Source organism: Nilaparvata lugens, chromosome 4, assembly GCF_014356525.2.
Source record: "Nilaparvata lugens isolate BPH chromosome 4, ASM1435652v1, whole genome shotgun sequence".
Classification (NCBI taxonomy): Eukaryota; Metazoa; Arthropoda; class Insecta; order Hemiptera; family Delphacidae; genus Nilaparvata; species Nilaparvata lugens.
Window position 1 is genome coordinate 69,844,156 of NC_052507.1, and position 20,705 is coordinate 69,864,860.

Here is a 20,705-nt window from a genome sequence, read left to right on the forward strand (position 1 = left end):
TTTCAGATTATTTAGACAAATTGAAATCTACCCAATCTGAGAACCTCACCCTGTCGTGGTCGACGACGGCATTTACGCACAAACGAAAACCCAGCTTTAGAGTTTATGTGAGCTCAATAAGGACATGTCTCCAATTTATTCACATTGGGGTTAGGCTAGGCACACACCAGCTAGTCAAAACAAGACAAGACACGTTTAGTCACAATACTTCACATAGTTGCTTATGAAGATATGTCTAATTGCAATGACTAATCGGTGTGTGTTGCTTCATAAGAAACTATGTGAAGTATTGTGACTAATTGTGACTAGTCTTGTCTTGACCAACTGGTGTGTGCCCACCCTTAGTCTGTTTTGACGTCTGATCCTAATTTCAGATGTCAGTTATTACTTTTTATTAGTGAGTGAATTGACATACAGTATTTGAAATAAAATTTACCACAAGTTTATTGAATCACATTACCAATTCAGTATTTCTTAGATTGTATTCGTCTATTGATTGTACTCACAAAGTCTTGTCGTATGTCGTTGAAATCTTTGCCGTACTTTTCTAGCGCCTCTTCGAATAGGTTGGCCTCGGAGGCAGACCACTCCTCCATCTCGTCGCGACAGAGCACGGGGCCCGTCGACGGCACCAGTGAGCTGATCGCATCTGCCAACTCGTACCTGTGCTTGTGCAACGTGTCCATTGCGTGGAACTGCAACACATCCAACCAAAATCACTCTAAATTATCACAACAACTTATAGTCCGAGAGATATTACTTTTAACATGAAGAGGGGAAACCGAATTCTCCTTCCACAGTTTGTAGCATGGACAGAGTAGTGGGGAGGAGTAAGCATGCTGCGCACAATTTGATGCTGATACAGATGTAGGGAGAATGCTATTTGGTGGTGGGAGTGGTGTTAGTTAGTGGTGGAAAGAGGGCGTAAGTTAGCCTGTGGTACTTTTCTGTAAGTTGTATAATTCTGAATGATTGAATAAATAGATAAAGAGCATCAGGCCTCTCTGTCTTCGAGAGAGATCCGTGTAAAACGTAAAAACTATCAGACTATGGAAAGTTAATCCAATGAAAACCACTTGTAATTATCATAAAAACTTGGAAAGTTAATAAAGCAACACATTCAATGGGATGGAAACTATACAAATTACTACAACATAGAAAGTTAATACAGCAGCACATTCAATAGAATGAAAACGATTCGAAAGTATCACAACACAAAGTTGGTAAACACATCAATGATAATCATTTAAGATACGATAGAACAGGGGACAAGTATTTCAATATACAGTAGGCCTATAATAAATGTATCTCAAGTTGGTAAGTTGGTGTGTAATCTATAGAAAGAAAGATTCAATTAAATATTGTAACCAGAAATATATCTCAAATTGGAACTGGAAAAGCTACTGTATAGAAAAACGCTCATTCAAAGCTCTCAAATCTTTTGTTGTGTTTCAATGGAAAGAATAATCTTTACAAATATGGAGAATTATCTGTACAAACTTGGTCGATATGAAGCTACATTACAATATTATATGATCTACATTCAAATTGCATTCAATCTTCATTCTGACTGAAGATATGAGACAAAATGATTACATCCTGACATTTAATAAAAAAATACCAGAAACAGAATTGGGATCAATTAAATTTGGATTGGGTTTTGAGTACTATGTATGTATTTCTGCAATGTATGGTGTTTTTCAAATAAACTCATTCAGGACAATGATGAACTATTCAGAATTATGGATAGACCATAGAAGCACCATGATTGGTCAAGGAGTAGAGAGACCTCTTCATGAAAAAGTCTTTATACTGAAGATATTTCTTGAAAGAGAATCACTTGCCAAAGTAATGTCACATGAGGCAGAAGCTTAATAACTCCCAACCCAAGGACTATTTTTTCAACTCTATTTTAACAGGAATATCTTTAATAGCTCTATTATAGAACTTGGACATTTTAAAGATGAGAATCACTTACCAGAGTAATGTCACGTGAGGCAGCGGCTGCACTCATATGTAAACTAGGCTGCTTAACCGAACTCGAACAGTCAAGCGCTCGAGCAAATGTCCCAACGGATCTGAAATTCGAATAAAACCGTTGAATTGCATTAAAATAATGTGATTGTAAACAAACGAATAACGGATCACCTATTATCAACAATTAATGATAATGAGGGTGTGTATGTATATATGTATATCTGTTTAGAAAAGTTGAGTCATTTTATTTACTTAGTATTGATGGAATTTTAGGTGTATTCTTAATTCTATTCTGTATTCAACAAATAGGTTCTACTCGTTGTTTCTAGAAGTTATCTACTCAAGTGCATATCTATTCTCTGTTTTGAATACGTTAAATTTTTATCTGTTTCCATTATAATGTAGTGTTAGTATGCAAGGGGTCTTGCAAGACCTGGCAATACATTGTCATTTGTGATGAAGAATCAATAAATTATCAATTAGGAAATTTTCTTGCGTTTGGACGAAGCCATCTAGATTCAATAACTAACAGGCAAGCCTTGGTTACCAAAAGAATGACGATTATTTATATAACCCATTCAGAAACAGAAATTTCAAGATATCGCCTGTTTTCCATTTACAATAATGTAATGTTTTTGGCCTAACAAATTTAAAAGAATAAGTCAGAATAAGAGTAAAGTCACATAATAAATTCGGCAAAGTTGATGAATTTTAATACAGTATTAACTGTGAAAATGGATGATTATATATGAGTTTGAATGTCTTTGAGGTGAATGAATACACTTTGAACTAACCTGACATACTACTAAAACCACAAAGATGCCGTCATCCTTATACTTTAGTGCAGTATTATTTCATGTCAACATGTCAAGTAATTAGATTTAATAGGAATAACACGATTTGAACTTACCTGGAAATAACTAGAAATTGGTCTATTTGTCTATCGGTAAGATGATGGCCTGGCGTCCATACTAAGGTTTCTAACTGTTCATTATTTCTGGTATCCGTTTCATCTAGAAAATAATAAAAATATGATTACAATACAGAATTGATAGATACATAATAATTTAATAGACCTAAAATAAATTTAAATAACTCAACAAGGGGATAATGACTTGATTGCCATAACTATCTGTTTCAATTCCAGCTATTATTACAATTTACTAGATTGAAATATTTTAATTTAAGGTAAATTTGAATAAGTCATCTCACAAACAAAAGAGCTTGATTTTATTGATATAATATTATTCCAAATTTCATCATTGCAATCAGATTGAATTACTTTGTGAGGCATTTTAATAATACAAGCAAAGTATTAGCATTTATCAATTGAATTTAGTATCAATTGAAGTGTAAAAACGTTTGCTAGACAAGGAACACATTTTATTAAAAATTAGGCCCAACTTGTAGAGTTTTTACTTGAAAGGTCTGTTCTCCCATAATATGAAAAGACTTTCTTACGCTAGCCATAGATAGTAAAGCGAATTATTTCATTATTTTATATTCACAATAAGAGGGAACCTTTTTATACATTTTACGACTCCTAAACATTTATGAACTTAACTTCTGGTGATAAAAAAATTAGTTTAGTACAATATTTAAAAAAAAAACACAAAATCAAGCATTGCTTGGTAGTACCTACATAAAATATCAGCATAAAATTTTGATGATGTCACTATTGATTGAGCAAATCGAACATAACAACTGAAAACGAGATGAGCATAGAACCAAAGTTGACCAACTTAAATATTTATCTTACAACTTTAATGATGAGAGTGAAAAATATCTCACCTTCCCTAAGTAAGGGGGTAGGTTCAGCTTGGTATCGACTCCCAACTCTGATTTCGCCTTTGTCCGCTAACAAAGTCTTTTGTGCTGGATCGAACACCAAACAATAAAAGAATGTGTCCTGTGAAAGAGAACAGAATATTAATCATCGTCCAAAAACTTTACAATAATAACGAGCAACCCATTTGATACATTTTTGAGGTTCTCTTTCAGGTCATAATTTGAGATATCTTTGAGGTTATCTTTCGGGTCATAATTACTTCCTCAGTAAAATCTAGACAAGTGCACAAACTTTAACTAAAAATAATCAAGACAAAATGAGAATTAACATGTATTAGTGTAACATTTTACAAAATAAAATAGAATGTATTGTTAATTACCCATGGTAATTTGACATTTTGCAAACTTAATTACGTAGGAAATACATGAAGCTGTAATTATACTTGTGAAGAGGACTGGGACACTACGATTGATCACTATTCTATTCATTTTTGTATTTTTATCTCAATTGCATTGTGTCTATTTGTGTTTTTATTTGATAAATTTCTATTTTCAGCAAGTAAATTTGAGTTTAAAAAGTGAGAATTTACAGAATTTAGAGAATTATGTTACAGCATAATGAGATATTAGAATCAATTGGTTAAAACAAGACATTTTACGTCATACGATACCAAGGAACTAAGCTCCTCATTTTAATGAAATAATATTTAGCTAGAATTAAGTTGGAAGAAGTAATTAACAAATCGTTTTCTATAAAGAATAAGAGTAATATACAAGAATTATTATAATCTACTTGAGATCTCAATTCATAAAAAGGACTCTCTTCAATTGCAAATTTACAAAAGGAGTTTCCTCATATTGCTTTTCAAGCATTTGTTTTGAGCATTTGATCTTTTAAATTTTAAGCTGCGTTTACACCAAAGTTATTAACAAAATGTTAATAACTTAAACCTTATAGATTCTATTAGATTGAACATAACTTATAATTACACATGATGAACATATGTGTTAGTCAAGCTCTGTTCAATCTAATAGAATCTATAAGGATTAAGTTATTAACATTTTAATAACTTTTGTGTAAAAGTAGCTTTACAATAACGGATTGGTAGTCTACAAATGTATACAAATTATCGCAAAAAATACAATTTTACTCTACAATATACATTATAGTATTCAAGATTGCTGTTTCCACAGCTGAAAAGAGATAAAAAAGCCGACCTTAGCAGAGCGACAGATTTAACCCAGCTATGAACCCTTAGCATTGAATTGATAGATGAATTATTGACTATGGACTATGCATTGTATGATTTGGATGTACAAGGGTTCAGCACAGTGAGCAAAGTTGAAGCATCACAAAGTCTTTCCTCCACTCAACTCACAGCGCAGGAGAGGGTGTTTCATTCATTCATAATGTTATTGTTATAAATCATGGAAGGAAAGTAAGAAACTAACATTAGTAGTTATTATCCTCCTAGGAAAAGTTGAGACACGTTTTTTTGAAATTGAGAAATTATTTTTGGAACTGTATGAGAATATTGTAGTTGAAATTAAAACTAGTATAGTAGTGGTATGTGTATGTTAGTGATTACCATCAACACCCTGCTAAATATTTATTCGAGTGAATTTAATAATCAATAAAATCATTTCTACAATCTTCTTAAAATGTATGAATTCAGGGATACTTTCTTGTATTTATAAAATAGAGTTATATTACCCTTTGAAATTGATAAAATGATAGAATAAGAATAGAATAGAATACAATAAGAATACAAATTATAACTACTAGTTTCGGTGATCACACCATCGTCAGGTTATAAAATAACCTATTTAATATCAAATAAATGTTTACTAATAGTTTTGTTATTTTAAATATAATCTTCAAGTGAATTTAATTATAATTTGTATTCTTATTCTATTATTTTATAAATTTTAAAGGGTACTATACATTTTATTTTATAGTCTACAGATTACATATTTTTATCGGTTTTTTTAAACTACACTTTTCCAAAAGCATTAAGCTGCGTTTACACCAAAGTTAACACAATGTTAATAACTTAATCCTTATAGATTCTATTAGATTGAACGGAACTTGACAAACACATATGTTCATCATGTGTATGATAAATTATGTTCAATCTAATAGAATTTATAAGGATTAAGTTAATAACATTTTGTTAATAACTTTGGTGTAAACGCAGCTTTAGTTAGTGTTTTAGGTAGGCCTACTTCGTTGATTTGTTTCTTTCCAACAAAACTTTCTATACGGTTTGCTCTTTTAATGTTAATTCCTAGTATTTATTCAACTTGTAGATATCAGTTCTTAAACTATTCTTTCAATATTAATTGGAATTGATTAATTCATTATAATTATTTTTTCTCATAAATTAAATATTACCTTTAAGTACATAATTATATGACTTCATCAAGACCTCTTATATACTATCGGTCCTGAGCCTAGGAAAAAATGGCCGCCGTATGTGGTGATCTTATATAGAAATTCCTACTGAGAAAAAAATCACCAATCAGCTGTTAAGAGAGCGTCTCAGTTTGTCGAAATCTCAATTCGTTTAGTTCCCGTTTAAAATATCAATGCCGAGGCGCAGGCCCGGTGTACAGGAAGTCCTGACTTCATCTTCTAGTATTCACTATCAAAGCGCTACCCGTTGTTGATGAACAACTTTTCATTTAAATTTGTTAATTAGTAATAGTGGTTGGTAGCAACACAATAATTATTGGAAGAGAATAACTTTTGATTATGGCCTTCAACTTACATCTTTGTTTACTACTCTATCTTCCAGCATTCATTATATCATGAATTACACCCTACCCTACACATTGTAATTGAGTAACTTTCCATTTCCATTTGTTCAAAATTTTGTGGTAGCATTTCAATGGAAATGGATATTGGAATATTGGAAATGGATAACCTTCGATACATGTTCGTTAATCACTTTTTGTCATAGTCATTCAATTTTAGCTGTTCATCCATGAAATCAAGCCGGTAAACATCTGATTGTGGAATAAATAAACATATGATTCTCAGAACAGCATACTATACTGTAATAAAATCATATGTATTCTTTACAGTCAAGTATGTTTCCTAGTTCCGAATTTGGAACAGCAAAACTAGAACAGAAGCTGCCTTTTAGCGCTCCAGGTGGAAGTTTTGTCAACTACAATCAAGAAATTCCTGATTCGAAACTAGGTTATGTTTATAGAATGCATGTAGTAATGTCAGCACAAGCAGGTAATGTTTTATGTTTCTCAATTATTATGACAAAAAATACTGTAAGTTACTTGGACGTGAATGTTTTTTGCAGTGCTCGAATGAAATTCTAGTCTCGGCTAACGCCCTCGACTAGAAACATCATTCTCGCCTGCAAAACGGCCCTTCCCGTCCTTGTGACTCAAGATACTATTATTTTCGATTATTCATTATCATGTAGCATGTAATAGACGAATAACATGTACATGTTGTAGATGAATAACTCTCCATTTCGATGTTTATAATTTTGTGGTAGCAATTCAACTTATATCTTTGTTTAGTACTTCATTGTATATTATTTATCAACGTTAAATTTAGTAATCAAAAAAATCATCTCTACAATGTATTCATCTTCAGATTAGATATGTTCATCAGTCTTTTGAACTACACTTTTCAAAAAGCATTAATAAATTAGTGTTAATTGAAAAGCATTAATTAGTGACAGTTTTGGAATGGTATAACATTCAAATGTATTTATTGGTGTTGTTGTTGTTACTCTATTTGTTAATATTTACTCAAGTCGCGCTGTTGTAGATGAGTAACTTTCCATTTCGATGTATGTTCAATTATTGTGTACTCAATAGTGGTACAGTAGCAGCAACTCAATTTAATCAATAGTTATCTATTGGAAATGAGTGAGTCTCAATACTCGATAGCAAGCTATTGAGAATGACAAACTTTCGATTGGTGTGATGAACTTACATCTTTGTTTAGGTAGGTGAGCAGCGACTCAGTTTCGTTGAGCAGCGTGACCGAGCATTTGCCCCTGATGTGAGTGGCGGGCAGCGTCTCCACCTGCCGCGACAGAAACAGTTCGCGATGCTTCAGCTGGTGGCGCTGCTTCGTGTTCAACTGGTCCCGATCCATCGCCTCCCCCGTGCCTCCACCACCCCCACCCCCACTTAGTGCCACCGCTCCTCCGCCCCCACCTCCGCCACCACCTAAACTCGCGCATTCCACTTCTAAGGCACCTGCAAAGTATCACACACAGATTACCATCACAAACTCAATTCAGAAAAATCGCAAATTCAACAAAAAACCTTGAAATAAGTAATAAAACTAGTAGAATTGATGGTGATATTGTGAAATCTTTTTAGTAAAATTTGACAATATCCTTGTTTTCTTTTTAAAAAGTTTTTAGTGACATTTGACAATATCCTTGTTTTCTTATTTGAAATAAATAGTTTAGAAATAAGAGCATCGCGGAGTATGAGCAGTTTTGGACTCTTTAGCTTTTTTCCTACTCATCAAGGATGCATAAATGTTTATAGAAAAACACATTTCAGTCTGATACAGTTCTGGAATGATATAAAATTGTATTTATTGTTGTTACTCTTGTTAATATTTACCATCATTACGTGAGCATTGTGTATATACTACTGTAGAAGTGTGTGACTTGAACTTATTGTTGTTATCTAAAGGTGCGTACAGATTTACGCGCCGCGAACACGAGCAATTCACTATTATTAATCAGCTGATGCCAAGCTTTTCATATCTGTATTTTACCGTTTCTGTACAAATACTGATATAATCAGAAATCAGCTGATGAAAAGTGAATGGCTCGTGATCGCGGCGCGTAGATCTGTACGCATCTTTATACATTGACGTTGTCTATGCTGTAAAGGCTTTTCGACACTAAAATATTATTTACTTATTTATTTAGAAATTAATACTGATATTTTAATCAATCAGGAATCAATGAATAAGTTCAATTATAATGGCAAAAAATGAATAAATGAAAGGATTGGATCAGATTGCTTTAAAAATTTCCATCACAAATATTTTTGCTTAGGTCTTAACATAATGATAAAAAACAAACAATTCTTTTAAAGCATTTTAACAAAGTCAAAATTTGGAAATAACTGTATTCAATCAATAAATTTATAAACACAAAATACATAAAGGAAATAAAAATAAATTCACAATCAAAAATAAGTTTCTAATAAAATACAAAAACAGGCTTCATGGTGGGGTGTGCTGAAAAGAAAGAAAGGAGGAAAAATACCTAACCAACTTTGGTTTCCATGTAATAGGCAGGTAGAGGGTATAAAAGTAAGGAATGAAGGGTGAAGAGGTATTCGTCAGATACTATAACGATATAGTGCAATGCTTTTAGATGCAATTTGTGTTAGTGAATAAAGAATGTAGAATGTATTAAGTAGAAAAATGACTACAACATAAATTTAATGTGATGAATCTAAATACAAAAAGATGAAGTTCAATCACATAAATTTAGTCCATTTTTTTGAAAAACTGCATCCAAGATTGGTTCTATCAAAAATAAATCATAATGATTGAGATAATTTGGGAGCATTTAGATCATACACATTCTATAAACTTGAAATGATGATAATCCCATTGAGATGATTTTAAAATTGAATTACTTTTTTTTTTGACGTGTCGTTGTTTGGATAGTAATGTCCACTCTACGATTAATCTAATCAATGACCTCTTATTTAATGTAATAATTGACTCTCAGTGGTGCACCATTGAATTTTAACATTACCAACAGCCCCTCACCCTAGACCATTCTTCTATCCCATACATACAATGTAGAATGTATTAAGTAGAAAAATGACTACAACATAAATTTAATGTGATGAATCTAAATACAAAAAGATGAAGTTCGAACACATAAATTTAGTCTAATTTTTTGAAAAACTGCATCCAAGATGGGTTCTATCAAAAATAAATCATTGGGTTAAAACAATCAAACAAATCATCAAAACAATCAATTGGGTTTGACTTCTGTCCTGGCTTGCACAATCATACAAACATTCATCTCTTGCATACATGCCATAAAATAAAGATTAAAAAAAAAACCAAAAACGTGTATCAAGGATGAAATCTTTGAAATATTTTGGAATAAATTCATTCTTAGGTCATTTTTTTATTGTGTTAGCCTAAAACCATATTATTGCATAAAATTGAACCTTGACTGAAAAATACAACTACAATTCCCAAACTTGATTGCACATTTGCATTGTTTTGAAGATCAATATGTAAAAGATGATTGCAATCTGTACAACATGATTTCTTCTTCAATCCATAAAAACCTGACTTATTTCTTCTTTCTAAACGAAACCTGTTTCACATTGATAACCATCTTTACATCAAATCCCTTAACAAGAAGTAATCGTTAACTCATCTACCATTTCAACAATTTTATTTCGATTCCAGTTTTTTCCCACATAACGAAATTTTTTCCATTTGTTTAATGTTGGTTGAAATTTTTCGAAACTATACTCTTAGCTACACAGTAGCAAGACAAGAGATATGAGAAGCTGAAAATTCATGATACTTGATTTATGCAAATATCCAACTTGTTCTAAGTCACCAAAAAACTATTATTATAAGATCAATATCATAGTCACTTGAGAGTCAGTGGAAGTTTTTACAAACGTTTTATGCTGGTAGTACCTCAATAAATAATTGTTGGTAGATCAATGCCAATAAATAGTATTTGGCAAGTTTGTTGCAAGTCTGCTGAATCAGTGAACCATTAAGGCTGTGCAAAGGCTAAAAATAAACTTTCTACTGGTGATATTTTTCAATGTTTCTCGATTTGTATATCATCAAGCTATCAGAATGGAACAGTTCTCACAGGAATTTTTTTTTCGATCATTACTTTCTGAGATATATGAGCATCTGAAGTCTAAATTTTTGGGACAGAGCATTTTAAATTCGGTAAGAGATAAATCCATGAGATTTAGAGGATCAATTCATCCTGGTATTCTTGATTGAATAAAACAAATACTTTTTTGAAAATATCAATTTTTGAGAAAGTTATTCAATTTTCCGAAAATAACCCAACTAAACTAAAATTTATTTTTGGTCATTTTTAGTACATTGCATAACTTTCTCAAAAATTGATATTTTCAGAAATTTTTCATTTTATTCAATCAGCAATACCATGAAGAACTTATCCTCTAAATCTCATGGATTTTATCTCTTACCGAATTTGAAATGTTCTGTCCCAAAAATTTAAACTTAAGGCTCTCATATCTCAAAAAGTGATGATCGGAAAAAATGTTTTCCTAAGAAAACTTTTTCATTTTTAAAGCTTGATGATATACAAATCGAAAAACTTTGAAAAATATCACCAGTAGGGAGTTTATTTTTATTTACCCTTTGCCCAGCCTCAAGGCTGTTCTTCGGTACACTTTTTTTATTAGTTAAATTGAATAATCTTTTTCAATATAATTGTTTAGATCATTATAGGAGTGAGAAAAAGTGGCAACTGAAATTTTTAAGTGGTCTAATAAGCGAGTTATGGGTTGTTGAAGTGCTAAACTCAGTTTTCTTTTCAGATCGTAAACGGTTTCGAATATTCCATTGGAGTTTTTTTTTTTACATTCATTATATCATTGGCTTTGTTCTAATATGCGTTTTTCCGCGATTAATGCCAAAATAAACAAGTTATCGAATTTACAAAAAATGTTACTTTATATTTATGAACGATATGGGGAATAAAATGTTCTAGTTTGAATACATTTTTTGAATTTTTAAGGGCGGGTTTCCGAGCTCGGGATTTAGCAAAGTTCTAGACTTTAAACAGCTGGAGTCAGAAAATAAACAGGGCGTAGTTGCAGTTTTTATTTCTATAATTATTGGAAACGTTTTTCCTTGACGAAATTAAACATTTCTAAATAATTCAAAACAGCTGAAACTTTACACTATTCTCTCTTTATTTCATTTTTTAAAATAAATTAGAAATTGTATGTTTCTATTTTTTGAAATTTACTTCAAACGTGACTGTGACAATGACTACGACTACCCCCCGTTTCGGAAAGCCTATTTTCTGACTCCAGCTGTTTAAAGTCTAGGACTTAGTCAAATCCCGAGCTCGGAAACCGGCCCTAAGTTCTAATAATATAGTCAAAACCGTTTTTGATCTGGAAAGTTAGCACTTCAACAACCCAAAACTCACTTATTAGACCACTTAAAAATTTCAGTTACCACTTTTTTTTTAATGATCTTAACAATTATATTGAAAAAGATTATTCAATTTAACTAATAAAAAAGTGTACCGAACAGACTTAATAAATTATTTTTAAAGATCAATGTTTGAAGTAGTATTTGGCTAATATTCTGTATGATTTCTGAATCAGTGCCGTACAGAGCCATAGCTAGAGGTGGCAGAGTCGGACGCCCGCGGCGAAACAAAACAAATATTCGTCGAGTGGAAGGCAGGCGTTATGGTCGCTCACTCCGACACAAACACACAACAGTCAGTCAGTTCTTTTGCTTCAATTATTGTTGCAATGATCGCAGGAGGCTGACTGCTCAGGCTGGCTGAGGAGAGAGGACCAGTGGAGAGTCAGTGAACCTAAGCTGAGCCTTCCATGATGCGGCTGCTGCTGATTGCTGATTTCTGACTGCTGATGAGGGGTCAGTACGTGTGTCGGTGGCCTCTGGGTCACCCTCCTCCTCCTCCTCCTCCTCATCATCATCATCATCAAACTCTCTTTACCGCTCTTTATCACACTGCTCTTCTACCTCCTCCACACTCGCCTTCAACTTCATATTCTATCACAGCTCTACTGTTTTTATCTAAATTCTTTCTACTCTATAACACTCACATTCCATTCCTCTGTTGCCAACCATTCCATTTTCATTACCTCTACTTCTTCTTCGTCAGTATTTCTTTCATCCTGCCATATTTCTACTTTTTCTATCTGCAACACTATCGATCCAATGTCCCAACATTTTCTTTGCATCTAGTTCTTCTTAATCATTATTTTCAACTATTCTTTTAACTACAGTAGGCCTATTTACATTACTTTCACATCTATTATTGAACATTATTTTCAACTATTACTGTAACTGCAGTATTTATATTACTGTTCACATCTATTATTGGACATTATTATCAACTATTCCTGTAACTATAGTATTTATATTACTTTTCACATCTATTATTGAACATTATTTTCAACTATTCCTATAACTACATTATTTATACTGTTCACATCTATCATTGAACATTATTTTCAACTATTCCTATAACTACATTATTTATATTACTGTTCACATCTATCATTGAACATTATTTTCAACTATTCCTATAACTACGTTATTTATATTACTGTTCACATCTATTATTGAACATTATTTTCAACTATTCCTGTAACTACAGTATTTATATTACTTTTCACCTCTACCAATGAACTCAAGTCTTCCCCTCGGCCACTCCCATATAAAGGTGTATTTTCGTTTGTGCGTAAATTTTCGCGGTCGACGACGACAAGCATTGTTGACATTCATATTATCCAAATTTCAAGTGTGCTAAAACAGCTGATCAAATAACTTTTCATTATTTGTCTTTATTATTGAAGAATTAAACATTCCTAATAATATCATCATATTGCCATTTAAAAGTATAAGCTCAACCTGCCCCATTAAAACATAATTGAACATAATCTTTTAGGTTATGTAGCTAAATTGAAATCTACCCAATCTGAGATTCTCTACCTGTTGTCGTCGACGACGGCACTTACGCACAAAGGGAACCCCAGCTTTATCGGATGGGCACGTTAGTTGTCGGTCCCGGCTGATATATAACAGTCGTGAAACACATTGACGAATTATAAATTCAGGCGAGGAGGAGCTTCCATCAGGAATACCCTACCAATAAAAGCCATACGAGAATTATTATTTTTATTTATTCATTATTGTTATTACCTCCACCAATCCCTCTACAATCTACTTTTGCATACACAACACAACCCTTCTTTCATCTTCTCATTGTTCTTCTGCTTTTCTTAGATTTTCCTTTAGTTCTAAAGTCACATTATTTCTGTCACAAGCTGTTCTTTACAATCTAACTATTTAATTCTCATTAAATATCTCCCTTGTTATTCACTATCACTTTTCTTCACAAAACTTCTCAGCATCTTCATCCAACCTTCCTCTATCCTCATACAACCCCTTTCAGCTCTTTGACTTCATCTCTATGTAGTTCCCTCCTATCTAATTCCTCTCTATCACTTTCTCTTTACTTTCCTTTTCTGTATCGACTTCTCAACTCTTCTCCACTCAATCACTCTCTATCCTTCATCTCCCTCTGCTGTATCCTTCTCTCAATTTATTTTCTCTTTCCTTCGTTCATCTCACTCTGCTACAATGACAGAGCTGAAAAAAGATAGAGATGGAGCTTGCTATAGCATGGGTGACAGAGTAACTACAAGTCTCCTCTATTACGTCACGATTACTAACACAGAACAGTCACCTCTTGATTTTGGTTACAACTTTACCGGGAAAAGAGCTACTGTGGCTCCCCATTTGAAAACTACTGAAAAATGTCTACAATGAAAACCAGAGCTCTGCTCCTGGAATCTAGCAATAGATTCCATAGAAAAAGATAGTACAAGATATCTTCAAGCTTATGAAAGATTGTTAACCAGTTTCTCAAACACTTATGAGTTATTTAACCCACACTGGGACACCAGTGGTACATAAAGAGTCTGAGCGAGTTGTGGGCATTACTTATTGCATTCATTAAACAAAGGTCACCAGATTATGGTACTTCAAACGTATACTATCTTTTCTTAATAAAAAAAAACATATAGTACCCTTTTTATTTACAACTTTAAAACATTTCAACGACTAGTTTCGGCCTACTTTGGCCATTTTCAAGTTTAAATACAAAAATAAACAAGTTTATACTAGATTATTAATTATGTTGATTTATTTCTTATTCATTATTTTTTGGTTGAAATGATTAAATTTTAATCATATTTACTTTCAATTTGATCAAAAATAGAAATATTCAAGTCAAATTGAATTATATTTATTAAAAATAATGAATAAGAAATAAATCATATTAACATAATTAATAATCTAGTATAAACTTGTTCATTTTTGTATTTAAACTCGAAAATGGCCAAAGTAGGCCGAAACTAATCGTTGATATTATGTTTTAAAGTTTCAAAATGTTTTAAATAAAAAGGGTATTACACGTTTTATATTGTTTTTATTAATTCGAATAAAGTAGCCCATGTAAGTGAATTGATTTTACTTTCTTTTCTCTATGTTATAGCATAGAATAAACAATGTATCAGGTGATAATCTATTAGGTTAATATAATGTAGCATAGATTGTTCAATCTATACTATAACTAGAGGCTGTAGTGCGAGTCAAACTCAATGAGCAGGCTAATTATTTAAAATCAATTCCAAAGATGAATGAGGTCAGCATTTTTAATTAATGAATTTTTATTATAATTACTCTCAGAATGGTATATTTCATTCATCAATTTATTAAACCCTGAAAATAACATCTATCTGAACTGTAGTTTATACTGAGATGACAAGCCAGAAAATGTGTCATGTAAAACCTATCAAAACGTGTTTTGTATTCAATCATAAAATGGCAAATAGGATATCTCTATCCAACTGAAAAAATACAATTTATTCAAATAGATGATTTTTATAGAAACGATCTCATCATGGGAACTTTTCCTGCAATCCCTTCCGATCTTACTAACAGTGGTCCAGTAATTGTTACAGGAAAAAAGCTAACAACCATTTTCAAAAATCGAATCAGAAGACATGGAGTTAGGTTTCGCTAGTGAACACTAATGCAATCCTACTGCTATTGAAGTTGACCACAAAACCGCAAAAACATTACCATTAATTGCAATACCATTGCCGGAAGAACACAGCACATCATAAAAAGTATCTTTCCATCAGGAAAAAACTGATATAGATCAATTAGATCATTATGATTGCTACATGGACTATAAGCCGAAAAACTGGAGGATTATTGTTTCAATTCCATTTTTGTAGTTCTTTAGTTGATATTTTTACTCTCTAATAACGGGCATCCTCGTTAAACGTAAAAACGATCAAAAAACGTAGAAAAGATCTTCTCATAGAAATGATCATCTTAAAAACAAGATGATTTAAATGATCAATGGTGATTTAAATCATCATTTTTTAAGATTTACAAAGTTTTAAAAACTGTTCTTAATCATCTTAAAGCTTTTTTCATCGTAAAAACTTTTTCAACATCATTCAAATGATACAAGACAAGCATAAATTTTCGATTCATTGAGTAATTTTTTATTGTAACTTTTAGAGGAGATCATAATTTACATGTGACATACATCCACGTCAGTGCTATACTGTTTTGGATATGAATTGAGAATTGTTTCCATGAATATCTATTGTATCCTCAGTTCAATGTCCACTGATTTACAAGGAATAACTCAGTTCAAATGGTTATTTCAGGTAGGGTTAGCTACATGACATCTAGCATGACGAATTTCTCTGTAACTTCCATCCTATTGTTCCTGCCTCACTCTCATTAGCTATTTATCTTTACTATAAGTGTAGCACGTGTTCTGAATCTAAAAATAATCTACTTCTGAAATATTTCCTCTGTTTTGGTTTATTAGTTGTTTGTGGGAGATATCCACTGATATATTTGTTTAGCAGTCTAGAGACACTCAACGCACTCAGTTTATATTTAGCTGTAAAAACGGAAGAAACCAATCTGAGAACCTATACTACACAGCTCAACCACTAATATAATGGCTTTCTCTCATTTGCTTCTTCACCAGCATCAAAGAGTTTATTGCTATTCTTCTTGTTCTGAAATTAGAGCGATAAGCTGAAATTTAGATATTACTGATAAGATGATTTCCATTCAATTACAGTGACAAAGTCACTACACACTCGATGGATCTCTGTATTCCCATCCATATTAATCGTTCATCATTTTCAAGCGAAGTTCCGATTTTGTTCTCATCACATAGTAGGATTATCCTTCCGGTAGTCGCGCCCTACTCAATCACACGAGCAGTCGTGTGTTGTATTTTTTACAACATCCAATTTTCCAAGTGTTATGTACTCTGTTTACTGTCAAAACATGATAATTAATTGTATAATATGACTTTTTCATCTTCTTGAATTATAATTTACGCCTATGAACATTTGGATGATTACCATTTCATAGCCCAATAAGGTACATCAAGCAAAGCCATCAATTCTGCGTTATTGGTTCGTTTACAGTCCCCGTATAAAGACTTTCCCTATCTTAATGCACAGTACTCACTGACACCACCCTATTCAATAGTTTTGTGCAGCAAAAAAAACTGACACTGTTGTACTTTTTACAACAGCGCGACTGCCGGAAGGTTAAGGATAAAGGTATAATCCTTCTCTAGCTGCTACTCTATTTTTAAAAATTAATCTTCAAAGTTGATCAGATTACCTGGCGATCGAGATTAATGTAGTTCAGTGTTTCAGGATAGGATAAAAGTATATATATATATGTAAAAGAGAGAAATAATCAGTTAGGATGAACTGAATTGTAGAAACAACGGACAGACATTCAAGGCATAAGTAACCGAATAAATGGAAACAGATGAGAACCTATATGGAGGCAGTCATAATGTAAAGAAACAAAGAAAGAGAACAGCTAGCACAGTATAATTAGTAAAAAGAGAGGGCGAGCAGAGCGAGAGAGAGAGACGGATAATGAACAGAATAGATTAGGGTGGAAAAGGATGAAGGAAGGAAACAGGAGGGAAGGGGAGGTGTATTCCATTTCCCCCTATTCCCCCTCGAGGTGAGACCAGACCGGCGCAAACTGAGCCTGGATAGTGTCAAGTGCGAGTGAGAAAGAATGCGAGAGAGCATGTTCTTGTTCATTGTTTATTAAACGATCGTAGTACTTCAGCTTTTTGTCCTTTCCTTGTACAACATCCACTGTTCACTACTCACCTGGCTCATTTCAAAAATATAAAGCTTCCACTGTCACATCACAGGCGAAATAATCATCACCTTCAAGATTTTCCGTTACAAGTCAAATTCATAAAAAATGAATATGGAATATTGCAATCCAATTAATTATATTGAATTGCAATATTCCATACATTCATTTTATATGAATTTGACTTGTAACGGAAAAAAGTGGATTTAGATTCGTACTGTGAATTACAATTCGATAGATTCACTTCTGCTCCTTCTTCTATAGTATTGATTTTAAACTTAGTTGTAACAACCGTAACCGGTATCTCAATTCCTAAAAAATAATAATTAAATCAAATTTCAATTATGCCAAACTACTCAAGTTTGTCTTCCAGTTTCAACGCAGACAAGGATAAGATCCTTTTTACTTTGTGGTTTGAATAAGGCCCGGTTGCACAAAAGCTTTTGAAATTGTAACCATGATTAAATTCCACAAGAACCAATCAGAAGTTTTTTTGAAAAGAAGGCTTCTCTGATTAATCGGGATTAAGGCCCGGTTGAACAAAAGTTTGTTAAATTTTAATTAATATTAAATTCCACGAGAGCCAATCAGTGTTTTTTAAAAGAACGCTTCTCTGATTAATCGGGATTAGAAGTTTCATTCATTTATTTATCACATTGTGTACAAATACTTAACATGAGGAAAGGCACAACTGGCTCATGCCCAAAACTGTCCCATTTCCAATTTATACTATACTGACCAAAGCAAAATGTTGGTTATGTCACTTTCACTTTTCAAGTGAAACACAATTTACACTCTTCAATACTAAGATAAACGAGTAAATTTTGAATCAAATAGTAATATTAGAGTCTAAAATCAAAAAATCTAGAACAGTAACTTAGTAATTATTCAAAATTTCAAAAAGTCTAAATTTTGAATGAAACTAGAAATTTTTGAGCTAAAAACTTCACAGTTTACAGAAAAACTGAAAATGTTAAAAAATGTTAAAAAGTTACAGACTTTAGTGCAACCGGGTGTGAGTCAAGTCTTTTTATTCTATATTTTTTACAACCTAGATTTTTATTTGGACTGAAGTATTTAAGTTTGAAAAGGGGCAGACGAGTTGTGGGCATAAGACTGTTGTGCGTTTACAAATAAATAAATTGAACATAATTGAAATGAATAAATATGAATTCACTTTGTTCAGGTATTAGTGTCTGTTAATTGCAAATGACCTAGAAGGAGAATATAATAGAATCGCGCTGCCTTTATTTTTCACCTAGGAGGGCGGAGTTAGGGCGCAGCCGGCCCTCTCTTACACACAACCCTAAAAGTGATTGATTGATTGATTGAATGATTGAGTACTTTATTTATTTAGATTACAATATATACTGGCTTATACACTTATATACAATAGCTTACAATACAGCAAAATTATAGATGAATTTACATAATATAGACTAAGAAAATAGACTAAGTTATTGAACTGTATATGATATGAAAAAGCAATTTGTAATATAATAACTACAGATAATAATCATATTGTTATGCATCTACATAAATTGGCGGAGCTTTGGACATATCAATGTCCATTCTTCGGAAAGAATATTAAAAATATCCTCCCCACTAACTCTCTACCAAAAGGTAGAGAGTGATGGAGTGAAGTTATGGAGAAGGGGGGAGGGAGCACGTGTCCCCCGCACTAAACTGTGTTCAACCATAGACAAATAGATTCTACTTCATTTCAAACTTGTAAACTTGTAACCAAGAATCTCTGGTACCAACAACGGTACTCCAATGTAACCATCCATCGCATCTTAAGGTGCGTACAGATATACGCGCCGCGAACATGAGCAATTCACTTTTAATCAGCTGATTATATCTGTATTTTTACAGAAACGGTAAGAAACAGATATAAAAAGCTTGGCATCAACTGATTAAAAGTGAATTGCTCATGTTCGCGGCGCGTAAATCTGTACGCACCTTAACAATATTCAACAACGCTGAACCCATAAGAGCAACAACTTATTCAGCGGCAACAGCTTAGCATAGTGACAAAGGTATCTAGAGGTGCTGTGCTTAGATAACAGTGCAAGTATGTGGGGCTACTCATGTGACAGGTTAGTGAACCTAATTGCGCAATTGTTGCTTTTCCAGGGCGGACGGACGGGAGGGCGTCGAATGGCGTAACGTCACCGCCGCCACTCATTCAAATCGAATTATTCACTGCCAGTCTAGTTGTTCTTTTGTAGATCTGCACCACAGACAGAGCACAGCACAGCAGAGCGGTGCATTATGAATTATTCATTCATTTCGAGAAGAGCTGCCGTTGCTTGCACCTTCTAACGATTACGCTCATCGAAACACGTCTTTCATTATCATAAACGACTGGAAACTGATATGGAACAATCAGTACAGTGATAACTGACACAGGGTACACATTTTTTCCCAAGCAAACGATAGATGTATGGTATCGTCACGAGAGAAACCTCGGTCTCCATAGGACAGCTGCAATTTTAAGCTTTTTCATACCGTACTGGAAAAGTGAAAAGTTGTGAAGGTAGTTGGAAAAGATGGACTGAACTATTTATCTCTTGAGTACAGTTATCATGTTTTCTTAATTTTGAACATCATGAAATAAAAACTCAGGAAGTGAAAGTGTAAATTTTTAGTGAGAAAACATGAAGAACCCAATACATAACCTATAAGCTTGAGTGTTAATAGGAAATGATATTGGGTAATACGGCAAGGCAGAACATCCAAAAGGATCTCTCTGCCGATAAAAGCCATACGAATAAATAAATAAATGCAAAACGAGATAAATAAAACTACAATGAATCTGTAAAACCCCATGGATCATTGTTATCAATTCAATGTGACATTGAATCGTTGTAAAACCTCATTGTATACTTTCACGTTATACTAATCTAATTGGGAAAATTATTTGTTCGTGTATTGAGAGCTGTGATCATCAGGT

General features: G+C 32.8%; 1 protein-coding gene across 1 annotated transcript in view; it reads right to left on the minus strand.

Annotated features, from left to right (window-relative positions):
* LOC111049698 (metastasis-associated protein MTA3) overlaps positions 1-20,705 on the minus strand; it is a 112,752-nt gene that overhangs the window by 25,538 nt on the left and 66,509 nt on the right. The window contains exons 7-11 of the mRNA XM_039427086.1: positions 7,733-8,001; positions 3,769-3,886; positions 2,888-2,990; positions 1,979-2,078; positions 507-695 (exon numbers count right to left, since the gene is read on the minus strand). Coding sequence (XP_039283020.1) covers positions 507-695; positions 1,979-2,078; positions 2,888-2,990; positions 3,769-3,886; positions 7,733-8,001 — 779 coding nt within the window. The remainder of the gene's footprint in view (positions 1-506; positions 696-1,978; positions 2,079-2,887; positions 2,991-3,768; positions 3,887-7,732; positions 8,002-20,705) is intronic.